The sequence below is a fragment of the Electrona antarctica genome (assembly GCF_951216825.1).
Source record: "Electrona antarctica genome assembly, chromosome: 10".
Taxonomy (NCBI): domain Eukaryota; kingdom Metazoa; phylum Chordata; class Actinopteri; order Myctophiformes; family Myctophidae; genus Electrona; species Electrona antarctica.
Window position 1 is genome coordinate 5,993,228 of NC_136791.1, and position 23,215 is coordinate 6,016,442.

At 44.0% G+C, this 23,215-nt stretch overlaps 1 protein-coding gene across 1 annotated transcript in view; it reads left to right on the forward strand.

Annotated features, from left to right (window-relative positions):
* The window catches only part of wdr11 (WD repeat domain 11), a gene marked incomplete at its 3' end in the record, with an annotated part of 212,767 nt that extends 190,953 nt beyond the window's left edge, over window positions 1-21,814 (forward strand). Inside the window, exons 19-24 of the mRNA XM_079512909.1 lie at window positions 5,273-5,444; window positions 9,665-9,773; window positions 12,247-12,309; window positions 13,160-13,225; window positions 17,805-18,021; window positions 21,659-21,814. Coding sequence (XP_079369035.1) covers window positions 5,273-5,444; window positions 9,665-9,773; window positions 12,247-12,309; window positions 13,160-13,225; window positions 17,805-18,021; window positions 21,659-21,814 — 783 coding nt within the window. The remainder of the gene's footprint in view (window positions 1-5,272; window positions 5,445-9,664; window positions 9,774-12,246; window positions 12,310-13,159; window positions 13,226-17,804; window positions 18,022-21,658) is intronic.
* Between the last annotated feature and the right edge of the window lie 1,401 nt (window positions 21,815-23,215).

Here is a 23,215-nt window from a genome sequence, read left to right on the forward strand (position 1 = left end):
ACATTTTAAAAAAAATCTTCTAAATCCTCCAGTTTTCTGAAATAAATATTTTCACGATTTTTCAAAAATAGCAGACCTACAAGCTCGTAGCGCGCCACTCGGTGGTGCGCTATGAGCTTGTAGATCTGCTATTTTTCAATAGCTAAAGTATAACAATGTTTAAAACACCAAAAGGGGTTCCCGCCCAAAATGGGATAAAGAATGGTCTTTGATGTGAAAAGGGCTGGAAACCACTGCCGTATAGAACAGAGGGAGAAGGGCTTTGGGTGGCCGTCTCCTCTACTGCCGTAGAGAACTGAGGGAGAAGGGCTTTGGGTGGCCGTCTCCTCTACTGCCGTAGAGAACTGAGGGAGAAGGGCTTTGGGTGGCCGTCTCCTCTCATGCAAGAAGGAGGCGCCTTTTGAACATGCTCCAGATCTTGGATTTGAGCGTGATTTTGTGGGCTTTGGCCACACTGGGCTAGCATATTCCAGGCGGGGTCTCAGATATCCTGTATAGCAGTGGTTCCCAAACTTTTTGAACCCGTGACCCAAAACAGAAATTGGACATTCTCCTGACTCTGAGACACAAACGAGTGAAAATAGCTGATTTTCGATTTTTCTTTTACTTCTTCATAAAGTTACTGGTAGCTGGGCAGATAACATGCAAATTACAGGTGAATCGTTCACTTGCGGATACAAGCACCAAAATTGGTACACATACTCCTTAGGGACTGCTCTTTTGATAAAACCATTGTGCCAAATACAATTTCAATATGGCGGCCATTTTTCAAGATGGCCGCCATTGAATATACAGTAATATTGCATTTTGCAATACATTCCCATAGACTTGTCCTATTTCAATGATCTTGGTGTCAAATCATACATTGTTCACTATGTAGAATCCACATTTGGACCCATGGACTTACTCACTGGCTAGTGTATAACTTAATATTGTTAGAGGTTTAGTGTGTGTATGTGTGTGTGTGGTGGTAGGGGGGGGTTGGGGGGTCAATGTAGTATGTACCAATGTAGTATGTAGTATGTCAACATACAGCCTGTGAAACTCAGCATGGGGTTCAGTATCAGCTGAGTAATTTGTTTGGTGTAGCTAAATAATGACTTCAGTGTCCCAAATGTTGTCTAATAAGCCCTGCATCTTTTAGCTAGATTACATGTAGTGTACCATGTATGATGTTCAGTTAGACAACCGTGCCTGAATTGACAGGGTACCAGCACGGGAGAGCCGAGCCAATGGTAAGGGGGCTATACATGACTTATTCATGGTCTTACCAACATGGTGTACAGATCGCACAGGACTTAAATGATACTGGATGAACGATCGGGCTAGGTGTAGATCAGATATTTTATTGTCGAACCTAGTCATATCCCATACCTTATTGTGCATGATGGCGGTAAAAGGATAATCCCTCTGCCTTGATTCACTGAATACAGATAATGGTCATACTGTGATACCTTGATTACCATTCACCAAGATTGCAAATATAGATCCAGGACCATCTAAATTCAAGACTGACTGGAGCAAGTGTTGTCTTTGCAAATAGAAGAATAGTAAAGAGCTCTCATCACCACATGCAAGACAATCACAACATGATGGCTACACTATGATTGCAACTAATATTCCCCTCTTTCACACAATGAATGAGATGCATATTAATACAATGTATCCAGACAGACTTGATGATGGTGGTGGCATTGAAGAAAATCTGAGGAGGAACAAGGCGCAATATCACAAAAGTTGTTGCATTACGAAACTGGAGTGAGAATCACAAAACTAAAAGCAGAGTGGAATGCAGCTGGTTGTTGATGCATCTGCTGTCAACTCCACAAGACTGAAGGAAAAACTGCTGTCAGAAATACCTGAGTTGGAGGCTCACAAGCAGGGATGTTCTTTTGGCTTTCCTTGGCTTGTCAGAAGCCTCTGACTCTTATAGTGAAGCTATTGTCCTTAGCAAAGCAGCTAACATCTTGTGAAGACATATATGCTGGACCACAAGTCCCTCCAAATCAAGTATTTCTTACAGCAGTTTTTCATTCAGTCTTGTGGAGTTGACAGCAGGTGCATCAACACCCAGCTGTTCCAGGCACTGGGCGTACAGGTGAACTATGTCTGCAAGTCGGAGGACTGAAGGACCCTCACCAGATCTGATGGTCTCCACTAGATATGTGACTAGCTCTGAGAATTCCTGTAGATGGGCAACTGGGCATCCTCTTCGGTTGAATGTTCCTCTTCCAGTCTCTTTGTGGTTGTGAGGTACGACCTCTCTCTATTGTACAGGTCTGCCAAGCATGCAGCATGGTATTGGAGCTCCTGTGCAACAACATCTCCACCACTGAGTTTTGCAAGAAGTTTTCCGTCATTTAAAGTTTGGGCACATTCATTAACTCTCTTATTGAGATTCATCGTCATAGCTTTCTTGTGAGTTCAGATTATGCGTCACATCTGAAACATCTTTTGCTTTTAATGCTGGTTCTACTCCACTTGGTCTGGCATTCCACTGGGTGATCACTCTCTGCTTTTCGTTTTGTGGTTCTCACTCTCTCCAGTTTCGTGTTGTTGAACATAATGCGACAACCTTCGTGATATTGCGCCTTGTTCCTCCTCAGAGTTTATTCAATGTCACCACCAGGGGAATATTAGTTGTTGTTGTGATTGTCTTGCATGTGGTGATGAGAGCTCATACTATTCTTCTCTTTGCAAAGACAACACTTGCTCCAGTCAGTCTTGAATTTAGGCGGTCCTGGGTCCATATTAGACATCTTGGTGAATGGTAATCAAGGTATCACAGTATGACCATTATCTGTATTCAGTGAAGAGGGATTATCCTTTTACCGCCATCATGCACAATAAGGTATGGGATACGAATAGGTTCGACAATAACATATACACCTAGCCCATCCAGTATAATTTAAGTCCTGTGCGATCTGTACACCATGTTGGTAAGACCATGAATAAGTCATGTATAGCCCCCTTACCATTGGCTCGGCTCTCCCGTGCTGGTACCCTGTCAATTCAGGCACGGTTGTCTAACTGAACATCATACATGGTACACTACATGTAATCTAGCTAAAAGATGCAGGCCTTATTAGACAACATTTGGGACACTGAAGTCATTATTTAGCTACACCCAACAAATTACTCAGCTGATACTGAACCCCATGCTGAGTTTCACAGGAGCGGTGCCACCAGTGTGCCCTGAATGTACGTTGACACCCCCCCCCCCCCCACACACACACACACACACACACACACACTAAACCTCCAACAATATTAAGTTATACACTACCATCCATTTTACCTGAGTCATACATAACACAAACCTCTAATTTAGCAGAATATTAGGATTCCGGGACTGATATATTGTACAAGGAAGCCAGTGAGTAAGTCCATGGGTCCGAATTTGGATTCTACATAGTGAACAATGTATGATTTGACACCAAGACCATTCAAATAGCACAAGTCTATGGGATTTTATTGCGAAATGCAATATTACTGTATTTTCAATGGTGGCCATCTTGAAAAATGGGCGCCATATTGAAATTTTATTTGGCACAATGGTTTTATCAAAAGAGCAATCCCTAAGGAGTATGTGTACCAATTTTGGTGCTTGTATCCGCAAGTGAACGATTATTTCCGCTATCTGCCCCGCTATGGGGGAAAAATCATTGCATTTTGGAGTTTAGCTTTTTTTGGGGGGGAATGTTTTTTGAAAATGTTTTTAAATACTAATTAAAAACAAAATGTAGTAAGCCAAAAGTAAAGGGACGCATTAAAAATGTGTCCGTGACCCGTCCCGCACATGGGAACCAGTGCTGTTTAGACAGTAGTGTAACAATACATTTTAACAGTGAACAGCGTAGAATATTGGATTAAATAGCGGGGAACGCGGGTTATGCAGTAGACCTGTTAAGGGAAAGATTTATTAGTATGGATATAAATGAGTAAACAGTGATTCTCTGGCAAATAGATGGACATTGTATTTGAACACACACATAATGGACAAACCCACGCCTTGACATGAACACAGAGAATACACACATTTATCAATAGACCAAGTGTAGCTATATGGAATGGGAAAGTAATTAAACCCATCTTTTTCTTTTTTCTTCTTAAAATTGCTAAATTCAATGCAAGTACTTAGGATTGATTAAATTGATTATTTACATTGCAAAACGATTCAATACCGATTATTTCCATCGCAAAACGATACGATACAAAGTCAAACGGTACGATACAATATTTTGCTGTTTACATATCTTTTGATACAGTTACTATACCGTTACACCCCTAATAGACAGCCACAAGGTCTTCTTTAGGGATACTGGCTCTGTTGAGGCGATGCAGTTACTTTACCGTTACACCCCTAATAGACAGCCACAAGGTCTTCTTTAGGGATACTGGCTCTGTTGAGGCGATGCAGACAAAAATAATTGCCATCGTGGGGACCGGGGTTTTCTCCACTGCGGGTCTTTTTGCCACCATAAGCCCCAGACTTTCGGCAGTGTGTGTCAGACAAGCTTTCCTGTCCGGCACTAACGATCCGTTCAATCAGCCCGCACCAGCTACTTATTATTTCAATCAAATCATTGTCATTTCCTCTGAATGTTGTAAAGGGCTTTGTAGCAGGGGTTGATTGGGGTCACGACGATGTCACACAAAGATGCAATTTAGTGGTTTCTTCACGCCTCTCAACCCCTCCGGGTCCTCTCCGTAGTGTTGATCTTGTCGACTGAAATGATGACGAAATGCTGTCAAAGTCAACACTATAGTCCCTCCCTGGATCTCAACGCTCCACACGTCCCAAACTTTTCTCCCTTCTGGCTCCAAAACTATGGAATGCACTTCCCATCACAATCAGTACTGCAGCCTCACTCCCAATCTTCCGCCGTAGTCTGAAAACCCACCTCTTCAGACTCCACCATGGCCCGTAGCACTGCCCTAGCCTAGCCCCTTAGATAGCACTTTATGTAGACTTAGGTAGTATTTTAAACAGACTTATAGCTTGTTACGTAGACAGCACTAGAATTGCATTTTTATGTAGTCATAGCACTTTATAGTACACATGTATAATATATAATATAGTATAGTATGTATAGTTTACCTAGATACTCCACTGTTACGTTCTTAGTTTACGCTTGAGTCATGATAACTACGTTTTATATATGTGATGTATGCCATGCTTTTGTTATTTGTTTTTGTTATTGCTTAATGTAAGTCGCTCTGGATTAAGAGCGTCTGCTAAATGCCTAAATTGTAAATTGATCTCCTGCAGGTGCAGATGGTGAGCAGCATACGGATCGGTCGGAACGTCAACTACCGCATCCTGGACATCGACTGGTGCACGTCGGACAAGGTGGTGCTGGCCTCGGACGACGGTTGCATTCGAGTGCTGGAGATGGCCATGAAGTCTGCCAGCTACCGCATGGACGAGCAGGACCTCACCGGTAACACAGTGGGCTCTGTGCACACAGAATCAATACAGTAAAGGTCCCTGCACACCGGACACGCGTTTTAAGATTTTCTAGCGGCGTTTTTTCCGTCGGTTTTCCGAAAAAACGCGTCCAGTGTGCAACCACCTTTACTCTTCCTACTTCCAGGCAAGGAAGCTTACAAGTAGGGATGCACCGAAAGAGAAATTCTTGGCCGAAACCGAATACCGAATATAGGAAACAGTTGGCCGAATACCGAATATCCGAATATGATTAATATTATATATCTTTTTTCCTACCATTGCTAACTTCAAAAATAATCATTATTATGGGTCCATAAAACATTTATTCAGCTCTTTTGAATGCATTAATTGCATACACTATTCGGTGATATATTTTCTGCCTATTTGGGCCGAAACCGAATAGGCTGAAAATGCATTTTTAGCCATTTTCTGCCGAATATTTTCTGCGGCCGAATATTCGGTGCATCACTACTTAAAAGGAAAGGTCACCAGCATCATTCTCTCTATACCCTGTAATTCCAGCCGGCAGATTCATCACACTCGGTGGCAAACTGCAGCCAAAACTCTGGTGGAACAACACGGTATATTGGAGTCAATGGAGCCGAGTGGACAAGCATACTGTATGAACAAACACTATTTCTGAATGATTGTGACCTTTAACCCATTAAATCCTGAGATCAGATTCTATAAATTTCTTCTACATCCTGACAGTTTTCTGAAAAAGCTATGTTTCTATGTCAGTCGTTCTTCGATTTTTCAAAAATAGCAGACCTACAAGCTCGTAGCGCGCCACCGAGTGGCGCGCTACGAGCTTGTAGGTCTGCTATTTTTCAATAGCTAAAGCATAACATAATGCTAACACCAAAAGGGGTTCCCGCCCAAAATGGGTTATACAATACTCGGCTCAGGAAAATAACAGAAGACATAATTGCCTGCTGTGTTGCTTTCCGATGTGTACACTGTCATTTCATAGACGTATCTAAAGAGCACAAAGTATGTTTCTGTATGTGCCAAGTATCGCGAGACTGTCCACCGTTTGATGTACTGTGCATATCGAACAGCAAGTGATTAGAAAACAACGATATGTTCTTTTATATCCCTGAACCGATTATATGACAAAGGTCTCAATCGTTCATAAATAATGTTTGTTTACAAGCTGTCCAGCAGGCTCCCATCCACTGCCATGTATTTCATCGAACTTCCGGTGCGAGATTTGCCACCGATGAGTGTCATGACGCAACCCCGACTTCATGTCTTCTTCCTTTCATAATCGTCCTTGCTTCCGGGCCACTTCCCTACATCCTTCACAGGTCACAGGTGTTACCAATGATACTATTTCAGGAGAAAAGGAGGCACTGGAGCAACTCAGATAGTTTTAAGCCCTTATTTTATTATCGGGGTGCAAGTAAAAAAAAGCGACAACGTTTCGATGTTTCAGTTACATCTTCGTCGGGTCATGCTATTCCAGGCTCCGTTCCATTTAGTGTGCAGTGGTTCTCAAACCTTTTTAATTTCAAGGAAGCACTGAGAAAACTGCTGCGCCTTAATTTCTTTGTCCTTTTCTTCTTTCCAGGCTTGACTACGGTAGCGGTGGTCTCAAAAACATAAGGGAAACTTTGAAAAAGAAAAAAGACTCTCTCACCGTATAGAAAATAGAAGTAAAACTCCTTTAACTGAGACTTAAGAAAATATTTTTTCTTTATTTTATCATGCTCATAAAGTGCTCTGTGCTCAAAGTGCAATTAAAAAGCAAACGTTTCGGTCCTAGGACCCCCATAACTCTGAGCCAGAGTTACACACCCTTACGGGGCCATTTGGAACCCGCTCAACAATACTTTGAGACCCACTGGTGTAGCAGAGTGTTTCCAGTGAGCCAACACGTACAACAGCAGCACCCTGACTCTGTTTGACCAGGATGGAACAGAACCTTCATTAGTGTCAGCGGTTACACCTGTGAAGGAAGCAGGGAAGGGGCCCAAGTTATTTCCAAAGTGGATATAGCATATAGCCCATTGCAGTTGATGGGAAAAGTGATTGTGTGTGTGTGTGTGTGTGTGTGTGTGTGTGTGTGTGTGTGTGTGTGTGTGTGTGTGTGTGTGTGTGTGTGTGTGTGTGTGTGTGTGTGTGTGTGTGTGTGTGTGTGTGTGTGTGTGTGTGTGTGTGTGTGTGTGTGTGTGCGTGTGTGTGTGTTCTGTATATGTGGGGACCTCCTCAGACCCAGTGTGGTGTCCCTAATGTTCTGTATATGTGGGGACCTCCTCAGACCCAGTGTGGTGTCCCTAATGTTCTGTATATGTGGGGACCTCCTCAGACCCAGTGTGGTGTCCCTAATGTTCTGTATATCTGGGGACCTCCTCAGACCCAGTGTGGTGTCCCTAATGTTCTGTATATGTGGGGACCTCCTCAGACCCAGTGTGGTGTCCTTAATGTTCTGTATATGTGGGGACCTCCTCAGACCCAGTGTGGTGTCCCTAATGTTCTGTATATGTGGGGACCTCCTCAGACCCAGTGTGGTGTCCCTAATGTTCTGTATATGTGGGGACCTCCTCAGACCCAGTGTGGTGTCCCTAATGTTGTGTATATGTGGGGACCTCAGACCCAGTGTGGTGTCCCTAATGTTCTGTATATGTGGGGACCTCCTCAGACCCAGTGTGGTGTCCCTAATGTTCTGTATATGTGGGGACCTCCTCAGACCCAGTGTGGTGTCCCTAATGTTCTGTATATGTGGGGACCTCAGACCCAGTGTGGTGTCCCTAATGTTCTGTATATGTGGGGACCTCCTCAGACCCAGTGTGGTGTCCCTAATGTTCTGTATATGTGGGGACCTCAGACCCAGTGTGGTGTCCCTAATGTTCTGTATATGTGGGGACCTCAGACCCAGTGTGGTGTCCCTAATGTTCTGTATATCTGGACCTCCTCAGACCCAGTGTGGTGTCCCTAATGTTCTGTATATCTGGACCTCCTCAGACCCAGTGTGGTGTCCCTAATGTTCTGTATATCTGGGGACCTCCTCAGACCCAGTGTGGTGTCCCTAATGTTCTGTATATGTGGGGACCTCCTCAGACCCAGTGTGGTGTCCCTAATGTTCTGTATATCTGGGGCCCTCAGACCCAGTGTGGTGTCCCTAATGTTCTGTATATGTGGGGACCTCCTCAGACCCAGTGTGGTGTCCCTAATGTTCTGTATATGTGGGGCCCTCCTCAGACCCAGTGTGGTGTCCCTAATGTTCTGTATATGTGGGGACCTCCTCAGACCCAGTGTGGTGTCCCTAATGTTCTGTATATGTGGGGACCTCCTCAGACCCAGTGTGGTGTCCCTAATGTTCTGTATATGTGGGGACCTCCTCAGACCCAGTGTGGTGTCCCTAATGTTCTGTATATGTGGGGACCTCCTCAGACCCAGTGTGGTGTCCTTAATGTTCTGTATATGTGGGCACCTCCTCAGACCCAGTGTGGTGTCCCTAATGTTCTGTATATGTGGGGACCTCCTCAGACCCAGTGTGGTGTCCCTAATGTTCTGTATATCTGGGGACCTCCTCAGACCCAGTGTGGTGTCCCTAATGTTCTGTATATGTGGGGACCTCCTCAGACCCAGTGTGGTGTCCCTAATGTTCTGTATATGTGGGGACCTCCTCAGACCCAGTGTGGTGTCCCTAATGTTCTGTATATGTGGGGACCTCCTCAGACCCAGTGTGGTGTCCCTAATGTTCTGTATATGTGGGGACCTCCTCAGACCCAGTGTGGTGTCCCTAATGTTCTGTATATGTGGGGACCTCCTCAGACCCAGTGTGGTGTCCCTAATGTTCTGTATATCTGTGGACCTCCTCAGACCCAGTGTGGTGTCCCTAATGTTCTGTATATGTGGGGACCTCCTCAGACCCAGTGTGGTGTCCCTAATGTTCTGTATATGTGGGGACCTCCTCAGACCCAGTGTGGTGTCCCTAATGTTCTGTATATGTGGGGACCTCCTCAGACCCAGTGTGGTGTCCCTAATGTTCTGTATATGTGGGGACCTCCTCAGACCCAGTGTGGTGTCCCTAATGTTCTGTATATGTGGGGACCTCCTCAGACCCAGTGTGGTGTCCCTAATGTTCTGTATATGTGGGGACCTCCTCAGACCAAGTGTGGTGTCCCTAATGTTCTGTATATGTGGGGACCTCCTCAGACCCAGTGTGGTGTCCCTAATGTTCTGTATATGTGGGGACCTCCTCAGACCCAGTGTGGTGTCCCTACCTGCTGCTGCCCCGGGCTGCCCTCACCCTGAAGGCATTCCTGCTGCTGCAGCCATGGTCAGGATCCTACACCATGGACATCACCCAAGTGTAGGTGGAACCTCTTATCAATTGACCATATTGATTAGTGATTATTGATTCCTTCTCCTCAAGTATGACGTAAGAGCAAAATGGTCATTGTCCAGGAGGAGGGTATCAAACCATTTGAGTGTCTGTCTGATATTATCAGCAGTTGCACAATGTGTACTGTATGTAGCGTATGGGGCGACTGTGGCTCAGGAGGTAGAGCAGGCCGGTTCGAATCCCGGCTCCTCCTGTCTACATGTCGAAGTGTCCTTGGGCAAGACACTGAACCCCAAATTGCTCCCTATGTGCTGGTTGGTACCTTGCATGGCTTCCGCCGCAATCGGTGTATGAATGGGTGAATGTAATGCATCTATGTAAAAGCGCCTTGGATAAAGGCACTATATAAATGCACCATTTACCATTTAGCGTACGTTACATTCTACACATGCTCACATCAGAATTCGGGAACAAACGAATGTTATTTTGCCATGAAGAAACGCAGGCCAGTGGGGACCTGTGAACCAGGAGAAGGGGTTAAGTGTCTTGACTCTCAACACATCGGCATTGATGTCACGGCTGTCATGGGCTGTCGAGTGTGATGAGACGGTGCCGTGCTAACACACCCTAACACTCGGATTAATGTTGCCATAAAGGAAATGCCAATTACCAGCAGTGTGAAACACACTCACCTCCATAAAGCCATAGGTCAGTGGTCACCATGGGAATACTAAAAATCACACTCATGTGAGGTGAGGGCCGCCTGGTAATGTTGAAATGAAGCATGATTTTGACTTTTAGAAGCCTGCACAAAATTGTGGCAGAGTCTGTTTCATTCACTGTAGATTCACTGCCACTATATACACGTTACGAGACATGAATGCAGTCTGTTATTGCATAAAATAAAATCACACCCGTGTGAAGTGAGGGGCGCTCTTATCATCGTACATCATCATGACGTAGAATAGACACTATGTCTAAATTTTCTCAGACACTATGGCGTAAAATTCTCCATTCATTGTCAATGGGAATGTAATGTTTGTGTAGGACAACGTTTGTTTGTGGATACAGTCACAAGATGTATTTAATATTGGCCACATGACAACATTACGTCGTCAAATCCGGGCCCTAAACAAACGTTTAAAAGTCCATAGACTTGGCTGGCAAATGATTTTTGTTAAAGGTGCTCTAAACAAACAAACAAAATTCTAAGTCCATAGATCGACGTGGCTGGCCATTATGACGTCATTTCAAAAGCCATGCATTGGAGGGGCCTTTGGTCTGGCCTTTTAACCCATTTATACCTGAGGACGATTCTAAATCATGACAGTTTTCTGGAAAACCAATTTTTCTGTCAGTGGTGCTCAACTTTTTTCATGTCCAAGAACCCCAAAAATGTTATGTAATTGGCCGCCGTGCCCCATCTGAAAATATGTTATTCCAGGAACCCCTCAGAAGCAAAGATTTGAAAAACGTTCGCTCTGAAAGAATATAATATATTCAAAGATTTGCAACACATTTTCAAGATTTTTCAAAAATAGCAGACCTAGTGCCGCGCTACGAGCTTGTAGATCTGCTATTTTTCAATAGCTGAAGTATAACATAATGCTATAAACACAAAATGGGGTTCCCGTCTAGAATGGGTTAAGGTTCTCAAGAGAGAGATGCCTCTTAACTGCAACCTGACGCATTATCCCCATTTAGCTGACCTTTGGCATTATTGAGCTTTTCCTCCATCCAGCGCTCACCCTCCCCCTCCTGCCCCAATATCTTGCTTAATATCTTGCCGGTGCTCTGTGGATGCCGTCGAACCTCGACATAAATATTAGATGAGAGCGATCGTATTATTTCTCACCTCCTCAGTCTGACTGATTTGGGACAGAGAAAAGGCTCTGAGGGACATAGACAATATGATATTAAATATTAAAAGCAGTTTTAAAATGCATGTTGTTTGCGCTTTAAGAAAAATGTTGAGGTACTCAGAGGCAAACATTGTACTTTTACTCCACTTCAATCATTTGAAAACTTTAGTTACTTTGTAGATTTTGATTATCATTACAAAAATACATTAACCACATCATCAGCCCTACATGTAAATACAATAGCCGAATCTACAAGCTCACAATGCCTCTCATCACGACGCACTGTGAGCTTGTAGATCTGCTATTTTCAAAATATTTTTTTATATATAATTTTTTTATACATTTGAAAACTTGTGAAATGGGACATCTGCATAATAAGTACTTTATACTTTTGGTACATTTTGATACCAATACTTTTTTTTTAAACTTTTGAATTCGTTAAAAAATTGTAACGAAGTATTTCAGTATGGATACTATTACTTAAGTAAAACATGTGAGTACTTTTCCTACCACTGCTCTGAGCTGCCTACGGAACGAACCTCTGTCCAGGGTTTACATGTTGGGGAGCATCATAGCATGGGGTGGGCTTAGTCTCTGTAGCGTGCTGAGAGTGATCCCTCTCTCTCCCTCTCTTCCAGGGACTACACTGAGAAAGAGGAGATAAAGGGGCTGATCCAGGAGCAGCTCAACGCTATGTCTAAGTGAGTTATGACTCTGTGCCGTCTTCTAAAGCAGCAGCACAAGGCCTTCTCTTGGCACACGCTGGGAGAACTAGTCTGATAGTGCCTTGTTTGTTTCCGGAGCTGGCCAGAATGTGACAGCATGAGTTGGGGCGTGCGTGCGTGCACATTGAGGGTTTCGTGGGTTTCTTTTTTATTGCAGTACTGTATGCTTGTGTGGGTTTATACATGCATGCTTGTTTGCTTTAGTGAATTCACACAGGCACGGCCTGTTTAGTTTTAGACTAAATCTGGTTGATTTAGTCGACTAAAATGTATTTTGGCGGGCCTTGATGCCGTCGTAATGGCTGATTTTACATTGGCTATTTTCAGCATGCAACCAAATGTAAAATTACTTGTCTTTTTCTTATACTGGATCTCTTGTCCACTAGTCCCTTGCAACCATTTTAGTCTAGTTTTTATTTGTTGACGAAACTGTCAATATATTTAGTCTTAGTTTTAGTCACCGTATCTTAGTTTTCAATTAGTCAGTGAAAAAAGGTAGTCGACGAACATTTCGTACTAATCGACAAAATCAACACTGCAGCAATCCCTATAGATAACAGATAAGCAGCAGACCCCCTCCCGCCGTGTGTGTGTGTGTGTGTGTGTGTGTGTGTGTGTGTGTGTGTGTGTGTGTGTGTGTGTGTGTGTGTGTGTGTGTGTGTGTGTGTGTGTGTGTGTGTGTGTGTGTGTGTGTGTGTGTGTGTGTGTGTGTGTGTGTGTGTGTGTGTGTGTGTGTGCGTGCGTGCGCATGCTGAAGTGTAATTGGCTGTTAACTGTGTTGTTGTGACGTCTGTGACTCCTGATTGGCTCCCCCCCCCCCACGCAGCGACATGAAGAGCGTGCTGCAGGACCCCGAGCTCAACCTGCTGCAGCGCTGCCTGCTCGTCTCGCGGTGAGTCGCCGCTCGCCGCCGTTGCACGGCCTCATGGGTAATTGCGTGTGTGAATTGTGAAATGATGGCCGTTGACCATAAACCAACATGTCACCGTGAAGGTAAGACCACACGATAATGCCCGATTTATACTTGGTTGCACACCAGAAATACCAGATCTACAAGCTCACGACGTGTCGCGGTGCGACACGTCGTGAGCTTGAAGATCTGGTATTTGTCAGATCTTGTGACGAGATCTGACAAAAGTGTCAATCAGGCGTCACGCACGTCATCGTTTCGGGTCACGGTTGTGGTACCATAACCTTTTTTTAACCAGTGAAAAACCACATTGAGACTAAAGTCTCTTTTACAAGTAGAGTTTGCATGTTCTCCCCGTGTCCCCTAGGGTACAGTAGGTACCCTCACAAATACCATGCAGTAATCCTGGTCTCTAAAACTGCCTCCCCCTGGCCAGCCGGGGCGCCTGATGGAGGGGAAAGGAACTGGTTGGAATAACGTGTTCCTTCCACACGCTACGTCCAACCGGGGAAAGCCTGTAGAGCCCAGGATTACATTAGATAATTAACACTGGGTGAAACAATGGGTTACAAAAAAATAAAATAAAGCATGACATTCTGTCTGACAGTGACTTGAGGGATTTGTGTTCTGGTGTCTGTCTGTCTGTCTGTCTGTATGTCTGTATGTCTGTCTGTCTGTCTGTCTGTCTGGCTGGCTGGCTGGCTGGCTGGCTGGCTGTTTTGAGAAGTGCGGCAGACGGCAGTCATAATGCACGTTTTCAACGTGTCAGTTTCTGTGTTTGTCCTGACAGATTGGGATGTAATAACCAGACGTGGTGGTGGTGTACACCACTCTGACAGATTGGGATGTAATAACCAGACGTGGTGGTGGTGTACACCACTCTGTGTTTGTCCTGACAGATTGGGATGTAATAACCAGACGTGGTGGTGGTGTACACCACTCTGACAGATTGGGATGTAATAACCAGACGTGGTGGTGGTGTACACCACTCTGACAGATTGGGATGTAATAACCAGACGTGGTGGTGGTGTACACCACTCTGACAGATTGGGATGTAATAACCAGACGTGGTGGTGGTGTACACCACTCTGACAGATTGGGATGTAATAACCAGACGTGGTGGTGGTGTACACCACTCTTCTGCATCTCCACACAATGCCTGACAGGCGAGGGAAATGTCGACAAGCCTCATTTCTTGCGTCTTCTTCGCCCCAGTTTTTAATTTCCCACCGGGCATTGCAGGCAATGCCTAGAAGAGTTATTCTGAGCTGAACTGTAATTTTTCCCCGTTTTTTCCATTGCATTATTAAACCCTTAATTTACCTGAGAACACCCAAGGTCCTGCTTTGCACAGAATAACACTTTCACTTTGTCTTAGATCGGTAAAGGTAACCTAGCAACAGCTTTGTGTAATCTGCAAAACTCTGACAATAACGAAAGGCATGAAAGGTCCTAAAGCTAGCTTGATGCCAGGGGCGAAGCGTGGGCTTGGACAATGGACGTGGTCATTAGCCCATTAAGAGCCGAGAGCAGCTTCTACAAAATGTCTTCTAGTATCATGACAGTTTTCTGAAAAACCTGTTTCTATATCAGCACATAGCACCAAAATTAATATGTAATTGGCCGCCGACCCCCATCTGAACATATGTTGTTCCAGGGACCCCCACAGAAGCGAATATTTGAGTTGAAAACGTTCACTGTGAAACGATTTTTGCGAAAATAGCAGATTTACAAGCACGTAGATCTGCTATTTTTCAACTGCTAAAGTTTGGGCGGGAACCCCTTTTGGTGTTAGCATTATGTTATGCTTTAGCTATTGAAAAATAGCAGATCTACAAGCTCATTGCGCGCCACCGAGTGGCGCGCTATGAGCTTGATGAGCTTGTAGGTCTGCTATTTTTGAAAAATCGAAGAACGACATAGAAACATAGCTTTTTCAGAAAACTGTCAGGATGTAGAAGACATTTTTTAGAATCTGATCTCAGGTCAGAATGGGTTAAAGTGGTTAAAAGCTATAAGGCGACACAGATGCGTCCTCAGGTCTAAATGGGTTAGACCGTTAGAGAACAAAGCGCCATGGTACAGAACAACACAGAATACAGCCTACTTACAGTAGCTAACTACAGTAAGCTAATGTCATGGAGCTCATTATCCACACTGGGTTCAACTAAAGCCTTGCTGTGGTTGTGATGCATCCCGCAGGCAGTGGTGGAAAGTAACTAAGTACTTTTACTTAACCCATTCAAGACGGGAACCCCTCTTGGTGTTTTAAGCATTATGTTATACTTTAGCTATTGAAAAATAGCAGATCTATAAGCTCATAGCGCGGCACCGAGTGCCACGCCGCTACAAGCTTGTAGATTTGAAAATTCGTGAAAATGTTGTGCAAATCTTTATTCTTTCAGAGCGAACGTTTTTAACTCAAATCTTTGCTTCTGGGGGGGTCCCTGGAACAACTTATTTTCAGATGGGGGTTGGTGGCCAATTTCATATATTTTTGGGGGTCCTTGACATGAAAAGGGTTGAGCACCACTGACATAGAAACATAGGGTTTATCAGAAAACTGTCAGGATTTAGAAGACATTTGTAGAATCATCCTCAGGTCTAAATGGGTTAACTGTACTTAACTCACTCGGCGCCGATAGGGTCTTTTGACGCCCTCTGAAAGGTCCTTTTGGCGCCTATTTTGATATCAATTGATTGCGGTTCACAACTGTGTCCTGTACGCGCTCATAACACTCCGGTAGCAGTGCAATAAAGAAAAGGGGGAAAAAAACGGAAATGAAAATTCCCCTGGCTTTTGCGGTCTATGGGGACATAGGTTTTTAGAATCGTAATGTCTAGGATTCTTCTTTTTGGCTCAAAACAAGCTAGATTCGTGGCTCATTACTCTAAACGATATGATCCTCGGATACAACATGTATGTTTTGGGTGAATTACATAACAATCGAAGCGCCCGTTACATATAATAATTCACGATAATTCACTTCCTGACTGTCGGCTTCCGAGTGAAACAGCTTTTAAACTAAGAGTCTCGCCGTATTAATAGACTGGGCGGTCCTTTGAGTACCTTTTTCAAACACCAGATGGGGGTGTCGGTGGTCAATGAATTGAGTACAATTTGTAGGTATTTGTACTTTACTTGAGTAATTCCAACTTCCAATACTTTTGCTTCTACTCCACCAAATGTTGGATCCAAATATTGTACATTTACTCCACTACATGCATTTGAAAACTTTAGTTACTAGTTACTTTGTATATTAATAACATACATTATCCACTTACAGCCCTATATACATTTCGGCCATTTGAAAATAGCCGATCTACAAGCTCATAATGCTACTACCTTTTCGCCTTGACAGCCCATTCATCCAAACAGAAAAGTCCTGTCTGATTGCATTAAACAATGTTAAACTCACCAACGTTGCAGCTGTACGAAAAGCTTGAATTATCCTCTTTCTATTTCTAAGTTTTTGTTTCATAACAATCCACCATAGAAACGTTATGAGCTACTTTCTGTCAAGAAATGCCCTGCATTTGATTATTTTTCTAAGTGTCAGAGTTTGGAAGTGCTTGTTTTCAATAACACAACATTTTGCTGCCTCCTGCATTATGTGACATTTAGAAACAGGTGGTACGCAGGATGGTTGAGTGATTTCCAACGAGCGCTTCCAAAGTCCAACACTCCATGCTGCTCAATGTTTTGCCACTCAGTCTAGATCATGGGTTCCCAAAGTGGGGTCCGGGGACCCCTAGGGGTACTTGAGGGAGTTCCAGGGGGTACCTAGCTAGAGATAGTTAGGAAACAAATGTGTCTGTAACTCAGAGAGTGTACAAATGGAACCAAATGGACCTGTTAGGGTCCATTTGGTTCCATTTGTACACTAAATTAAACAGTGGTTTTACAATATAAATTGGGGTACCAGATATAGAAATGCCATTAAATCGGGGGTCCCCGTAGCATAATGCGTGTGAAACTGGGAGTCCATGAAATTAATATGATTCAGAAAAACTGCAAGAGCCGTAAAAATCCTCCCTTATCGGGGTCACTGGCATATGTTTTCAAATGGGGGGTCCGTGGCCTAATAAATGTATTTTTGGGGGTCCTTGACACGAAAACGTTTGGGAACCACTGGTCTAGGTGAGGGGGGCGTGTCCCGATGGGAAATCATACATGTGCATCAAGGGGCCAGTGAGGCACTCCAACGTTGAAGCTCTGGGCCCTAGTGGTAAGAGGAGGGACTACAGGCGGACCCGTGGATTCATGACCGGGAAACCCCGTGCAGCTGGGCTTTAACATTGAGCGCTCGGTTGCACTTCCGCATTTGACCACCAAAATGTGGTGGTCCAATGCGGAAGTAGACGTTTTGAGACGGTCCTTCCGGGTGCTTCAAAACACCACTGAGCAACTTCCACTGACATGAATAGCGGAGGGGACAGAGCTTCACGCCAGATCAGTCTCTATCCTTTTATATACTCTGGTGCATACTCTCTATTGAATGATGTACTTTTTTCCCCCCACCTACTGGTTGTGTGCTGCGCTGCACCACACCCACCGCAGGCTGTTCGGGGACGAGTCCGACCTCCAGTTCTGGACGGTGGCGGCCCACTACCTCCAGTCGTTCTCCAAGGCTCGGCAGCTGAGCGTGCCCACGGCGGAGCGCCCCCCGGCCCAGAGCGACGAGAAAGAGACCCCCCAACCTGTCGTCGTCGTCTCCCAGAAGCAGAGCCACCTGGACATCTGCCACGACACCTTGTGCGAGAGCGCCTACTTCCAAGTAAGCAGAGAGAGACACAGAGAGGGGGGGGGGGGGGGGGGGGGGGTGTGTGTGCGTGCGTGCGTGCGTGCGTGCGTGCGTGCGTGCGTGCGTGCGTGCGTGCGTGCGTGCGTGCGTGCGTGTGTGTGTGTGCGTGCAGCACCTGGACTGTTGTGTGTATGTCTTAGGACTGGGATGCGATTAAAAGTTTTCTAATTAATTAGAGGCTTTGTAATTAATTAATCTCGATTAATGGCATTTTAATCGCATATCAATATTCGACCTGGGAACCTGAGAAACCTTTTTTCAAATGGATTTTGGTATACTGAATTAATGAATAGTGACTACATAAGCTTAAGCAATAAAACATTGTTTTGTTTCGTTTTTTTCTTGAAATTTGTCTCCTATAATGACATGCCCCAAAATAGGGACGCCAGGCTTAACCCATTTTTGGCGGGAACCCCTTTTGGTGTTAGCATTATGTTATGCTTTAGCTATTGAAAAATAGCAGACCTACAAGCTCATAGCGCGCCACCGAGTGGCGCGCTACGAGCTTGTAGGTCTGCTATTTTTGAAAAATCGAAGAACGACTGACATAGAAACATAGCTTTTTCAGAAAACTGTCATTTTCAAACAGACATTTTTAGAATCTGATCTCAGGTCAAAATGGCTTAAAAGTGGTTGTGTTTCTTTCTTTTTTCCTAGTCTCTCACTAAGCCCGGGGCTTGAAGGGAGCCTTTTGCAGTTCAAATGTAGCATTTCAGCTTCCTTCCATGTACTCCCACCCCTCCCCATTTCAGCTTCCTTCCATGTACTCCCACCCCTCCCCATTTCAGCTTCCTTCCATGTACTCCCACCCCTCCCCATTTCAGCTTCCTTCCATGTACTCCCACCCCTCCCCATTTCAGCTTCCTTCCATGTACTCCCACCCCTCCCCATTTCAGCTTCCTTCCATGTACTCCCACCCCTCCCCATTTCAGCTTCCTTCCATGTACTCCCACCCCTCCCCATTTCAGCTTCCTTCCATGTACTCCCACCCCTCCCCATTTCAGCTTCCTTCCATGAACTCCCACCGAATTCGTTCCCTTGTCACACTGGGTCAATATACCCAGCTATAGTGAGCAGCAATGAAAGAAAAAAAAAAAACAATAAATGTCCTTGTTTGTGCAGGGTTTTGTCATTGGGAAGATCAATGTCTCTCGTCGATGACACGGCTGGATCGGCATGAAAAGGGGGAGAGGAGGGAGGCTGGTGGTGGAGCGTAGAGAGCTTTGACAAACAATGCAGCGTGACTTTTTCAAACTTAATATCGACCACAGATCCCCCCTCCCCCCTCCCCCCCACCGTAGACTGTGTTGGCAAAAGTTTACCTTAATATAAGCCTCATTGATTGGCCCCTTCCTCCGTCTCTCTCTCCCGTACGGCTGCCTGTTGGCATGGCAGCCACGCGACCAACCAAGTGGAGACAAGACATCCATGTTTGTTGCCTAGGTGACAGTGGAGGCTTTTAATCAAAGATCTGTGAGGGCTGGCGGAGAAGCCGTGGTAGTTCTTCATGAACCCGTTCTTCTGTATGCAGTGTTATCGCAGCTCCCTTTCAGACAGAAATTGTGACCACATTTTTTTCATGTTTTTTTTCATATGAAAGCAGAGAATCATAGCTTCAAATTGACATATTGGTTGTTCAGTTTGACCCACCAGTTGTGGAGGTATGGCTTATAGTGTACAGGACACAGTTGTTGAAGTGTTTGATGGCCGCCTCAATGTTTTTCCAATGGGAGTCACATGGTTTGACCAAACATTTGTGTTTGATTGCTGATTGAAAAATCGGTTTGAGGGAAAAGGAAGTTCCGTTTGATTGTTCCTGCCTGTCGACTACAAAACAATACTACAAACATGACGTAACGATATCATCCGCTCCCGACCGGATCATATAGGTCAAACCATGTGACTCCCATTGGAAAAACACTGAGGCGACCATGTGTTTGATACGTCTGTATGAGGCCTAGGAAAGAGCATTTTGATTATTATCTTTTTCCTTTCCTTTTTTCTTTCCTTTTTTTTCTTTTTAATGAGAAAGGATGGCCATGACAGCCCACCAGATTTCTTCCAAGCTTTTGGAGGTTTTTCTGTTAATGGATGTTCTAAAATGATGGTGTTTTTTATTCTTTGTAAATATTGATCTCTCTCTGGCATTTCGAAATTGGAAATGTTTTGTTGTACTTTATTCTTTATTATAACAGAAACACTTATTTAGCAATCAGCTACGCATAATGCTGGCAAGCACGCACGCACGCACACACAAACGTTTTCAATACAAGCAGCAAGTTAAACTAAGTGAATTTTTTATCTATGTGATGATTCATAACAATGGCTGTGCCTCAGAGGAGAATTCATCTTCACAAAAGCATAACGCATATCTGCTTCGTGATTTCCACATGCACGCACGCACGCACGCACGCACGCAGCGATACAAGCACAAACAAAACATAGAGCCATAGAGCCCAACACATACATTCTTCACTTGTACTGTATGTCTTTGCCCCAGTCCTGTCATGACGTTCACATTTTGTAAAAAAAAAAATAGTTTTACAGATAGTTAACAGTACTAATTTATTAATTTTTAATTTGTATTATATCTAAAATCACCATTCGCTCATTTGTTTGAATTCCATCCGCTCTGCAGCGGATGGAATATGAAATGTGATTATGTCAACAGTGTGTTAAAACCTAACAAATCACACCTGTGTGAAGTGAGGGGCGCTCTTATCATCATACGTCATCATACATCATCTCATTCTGGCCAATCACAATTTGCGTCCTCACTTTTGTCTTCAATGTTTGTGTTTACACAAACCCTCAAAGCTGGACATAGGAGGGGCTAGCTCCCCTCAAAAAATCTAATCTCTCTCTCTATATCTCTATATATCTCACTCACGCATACACACACACACACACACACACACACACACACACACACACACACACACACACACACACACACACCTAGACACATGAGGGTGATCATTCTCTCAACCACACCTTTGATCATCTGTCTTTATACATGATATTTTGTGCGTAAAAATGCCCCATTGTGCGTGTGAAGTGACATGGTGTTGATTAACAGTGCAGTGACATGGTCTTGATTAACTGTGAAGTGACATGGTGTTGATTAACAGTGCAGTGACATGGTCTTGATTAACTGTGAAGTGACATGGTCTTGATTAACTGTGAAGTGACATGGTCTTGATTAACTGTGAAGTGACATGGTCTTGATTAACTGTGAAGTGACATGGTCTTGAGTAACTGTGAAGTGACATGGTCTTGATTAACTGTGAAGTGACATGGTCTTGATTAACTGTGAAGTGACATGGTCTTGATTAACTGTGAAGTGACATGGTCTTGAGTAACTGTGAAGTGACATGGTCTTGATTAACTGTGAAGTGACATGGTCTTGATTAACTGTGAAGTGACATGGTCTTGATTAACTGTGAAGTGACATGGTCTTGATTAACTGTGAAGTGACATGGTCTTGAGTAACTGTGAAGTGACATGGTCTTGATTAACTGTGAAGTGACATGGTCTTGATTAACTGTGAAGTGACATGGTCTTGATTAACTGTGAAGTGACATGGTCTTGATTAACTCGTGTTTTGCAGAAATTCCAGCTGGATCGAGTCCACCTGCAGGAGGTGAAAAGATCCAATTATGAACAAACCAAGAAATGTGCTGACCAGCTCCTCCTCCTGGGCCAGGTTGGTACTACACTACCCATACATACCATCGACCAGTGGCGGCGGTGGCTCAGGGGTTAGAGTGGCTGGATGGTAACCGCAAGGTTGCTAGTTTGAACCCTGTGGGCTCCCTTAGAGTTAGTGTCCAAGTGTCCTTGAGCAAGACACTGAAACCCTAATTGCTCCTGATGTGCTGGTTGGTGCCTTGCATGGTTTCCGCCGCCATCAGTGTGTGAATGGGTGAATGTAATGCACAATCTATGTAAAGCGCCTTGGATAAAGGCGCTATATAAATGCACCATTTTACCAGTGGTTCTCAAACTTTTTCATGTCAAGGACCCCTAAATCGACATTTATTAGCCTGCTGACATTTGAAAAGATATGCCAGGGACCCCAATAAGAGAAGATTTGTATGACGGTTCTAGCAGTGATTCTCAACCATTTTCATTTCAAGCACCCCCGGTTGGACATGCATCGGGCTACGGACCCCCTGCATTTAACCCATTTTGACCTGAGATCAGATTCTAAAAATGTCTTCTAAATCCTGACAGTTTTCTGAAAAAGCTATGTTTCTATGTCAGTCGTTCTTAGATTTTTCAAAAATAGTAGATCTACAAGCTCATAGCGCGCCACTCGGTGGCGCGCTATGAGCTTGTAGATCTGCTATTTTTCAATAGCTAAAGCATAGCATAATGCTAACACCAAAAGGGGTTCCCGCCCAAAATGGGTTAATGGCATTTTTCTCTCTGGGAACCCCATTTTATATCGTTAAATCAATGTTAACTCAGAGTGTACACATGGAACCAGAGTTACAGACCCATAAGGGTCCATTTGGTTCCTAACTATCATTTAGGTGGGGACCCCCTGGAACTCCCTCAAGGACCCCTGGGGGTCCCCGGACCCCACTTTGAACCACCGCCATAGACACAAGGGGCCCTATTAATTAACACCTGGTGCTTGTGGTGGTAATAGGGTTGTGGCAGGTTATTAACACATGGTGCTTGTGGTGGTAATAGGGTTGTGGCAGGTTAAAACACCTGGTGCTTGTGGTGGTAATAGGGTTGTGGCAGGTTATTATAGTTAACTAAAACTAACGGTGAAACTAAAACAAAAAAAAACATTTTAACTGAACTAAATCAAAACTATAAAAGGAAAAGAAAAAACGATAAGTAACTGAAACTGTATTGTTTGTTTACAAATGAACTAAAACTAACTGAAATGTTAGACAAAATGCCCGTTGTTTTTGTTTTTGGCAATATATTTTTAAACTTAATCTGTAACTGAATATTTTTTTTTTTAAATGCTATATTTTCTTGAGTTTTTATTAAACAATACTTACTCTGGCCCTTTTCAATCCTGCACCTGAATCATTCATCATTGTGCAGGATTGAAACGATCTGATAAAACTAAAACTAATAAAAACTAAACTAAAACTAAGCGTATTATAATAATAATAACTAGCAAACCCGCTCTAAATACTAA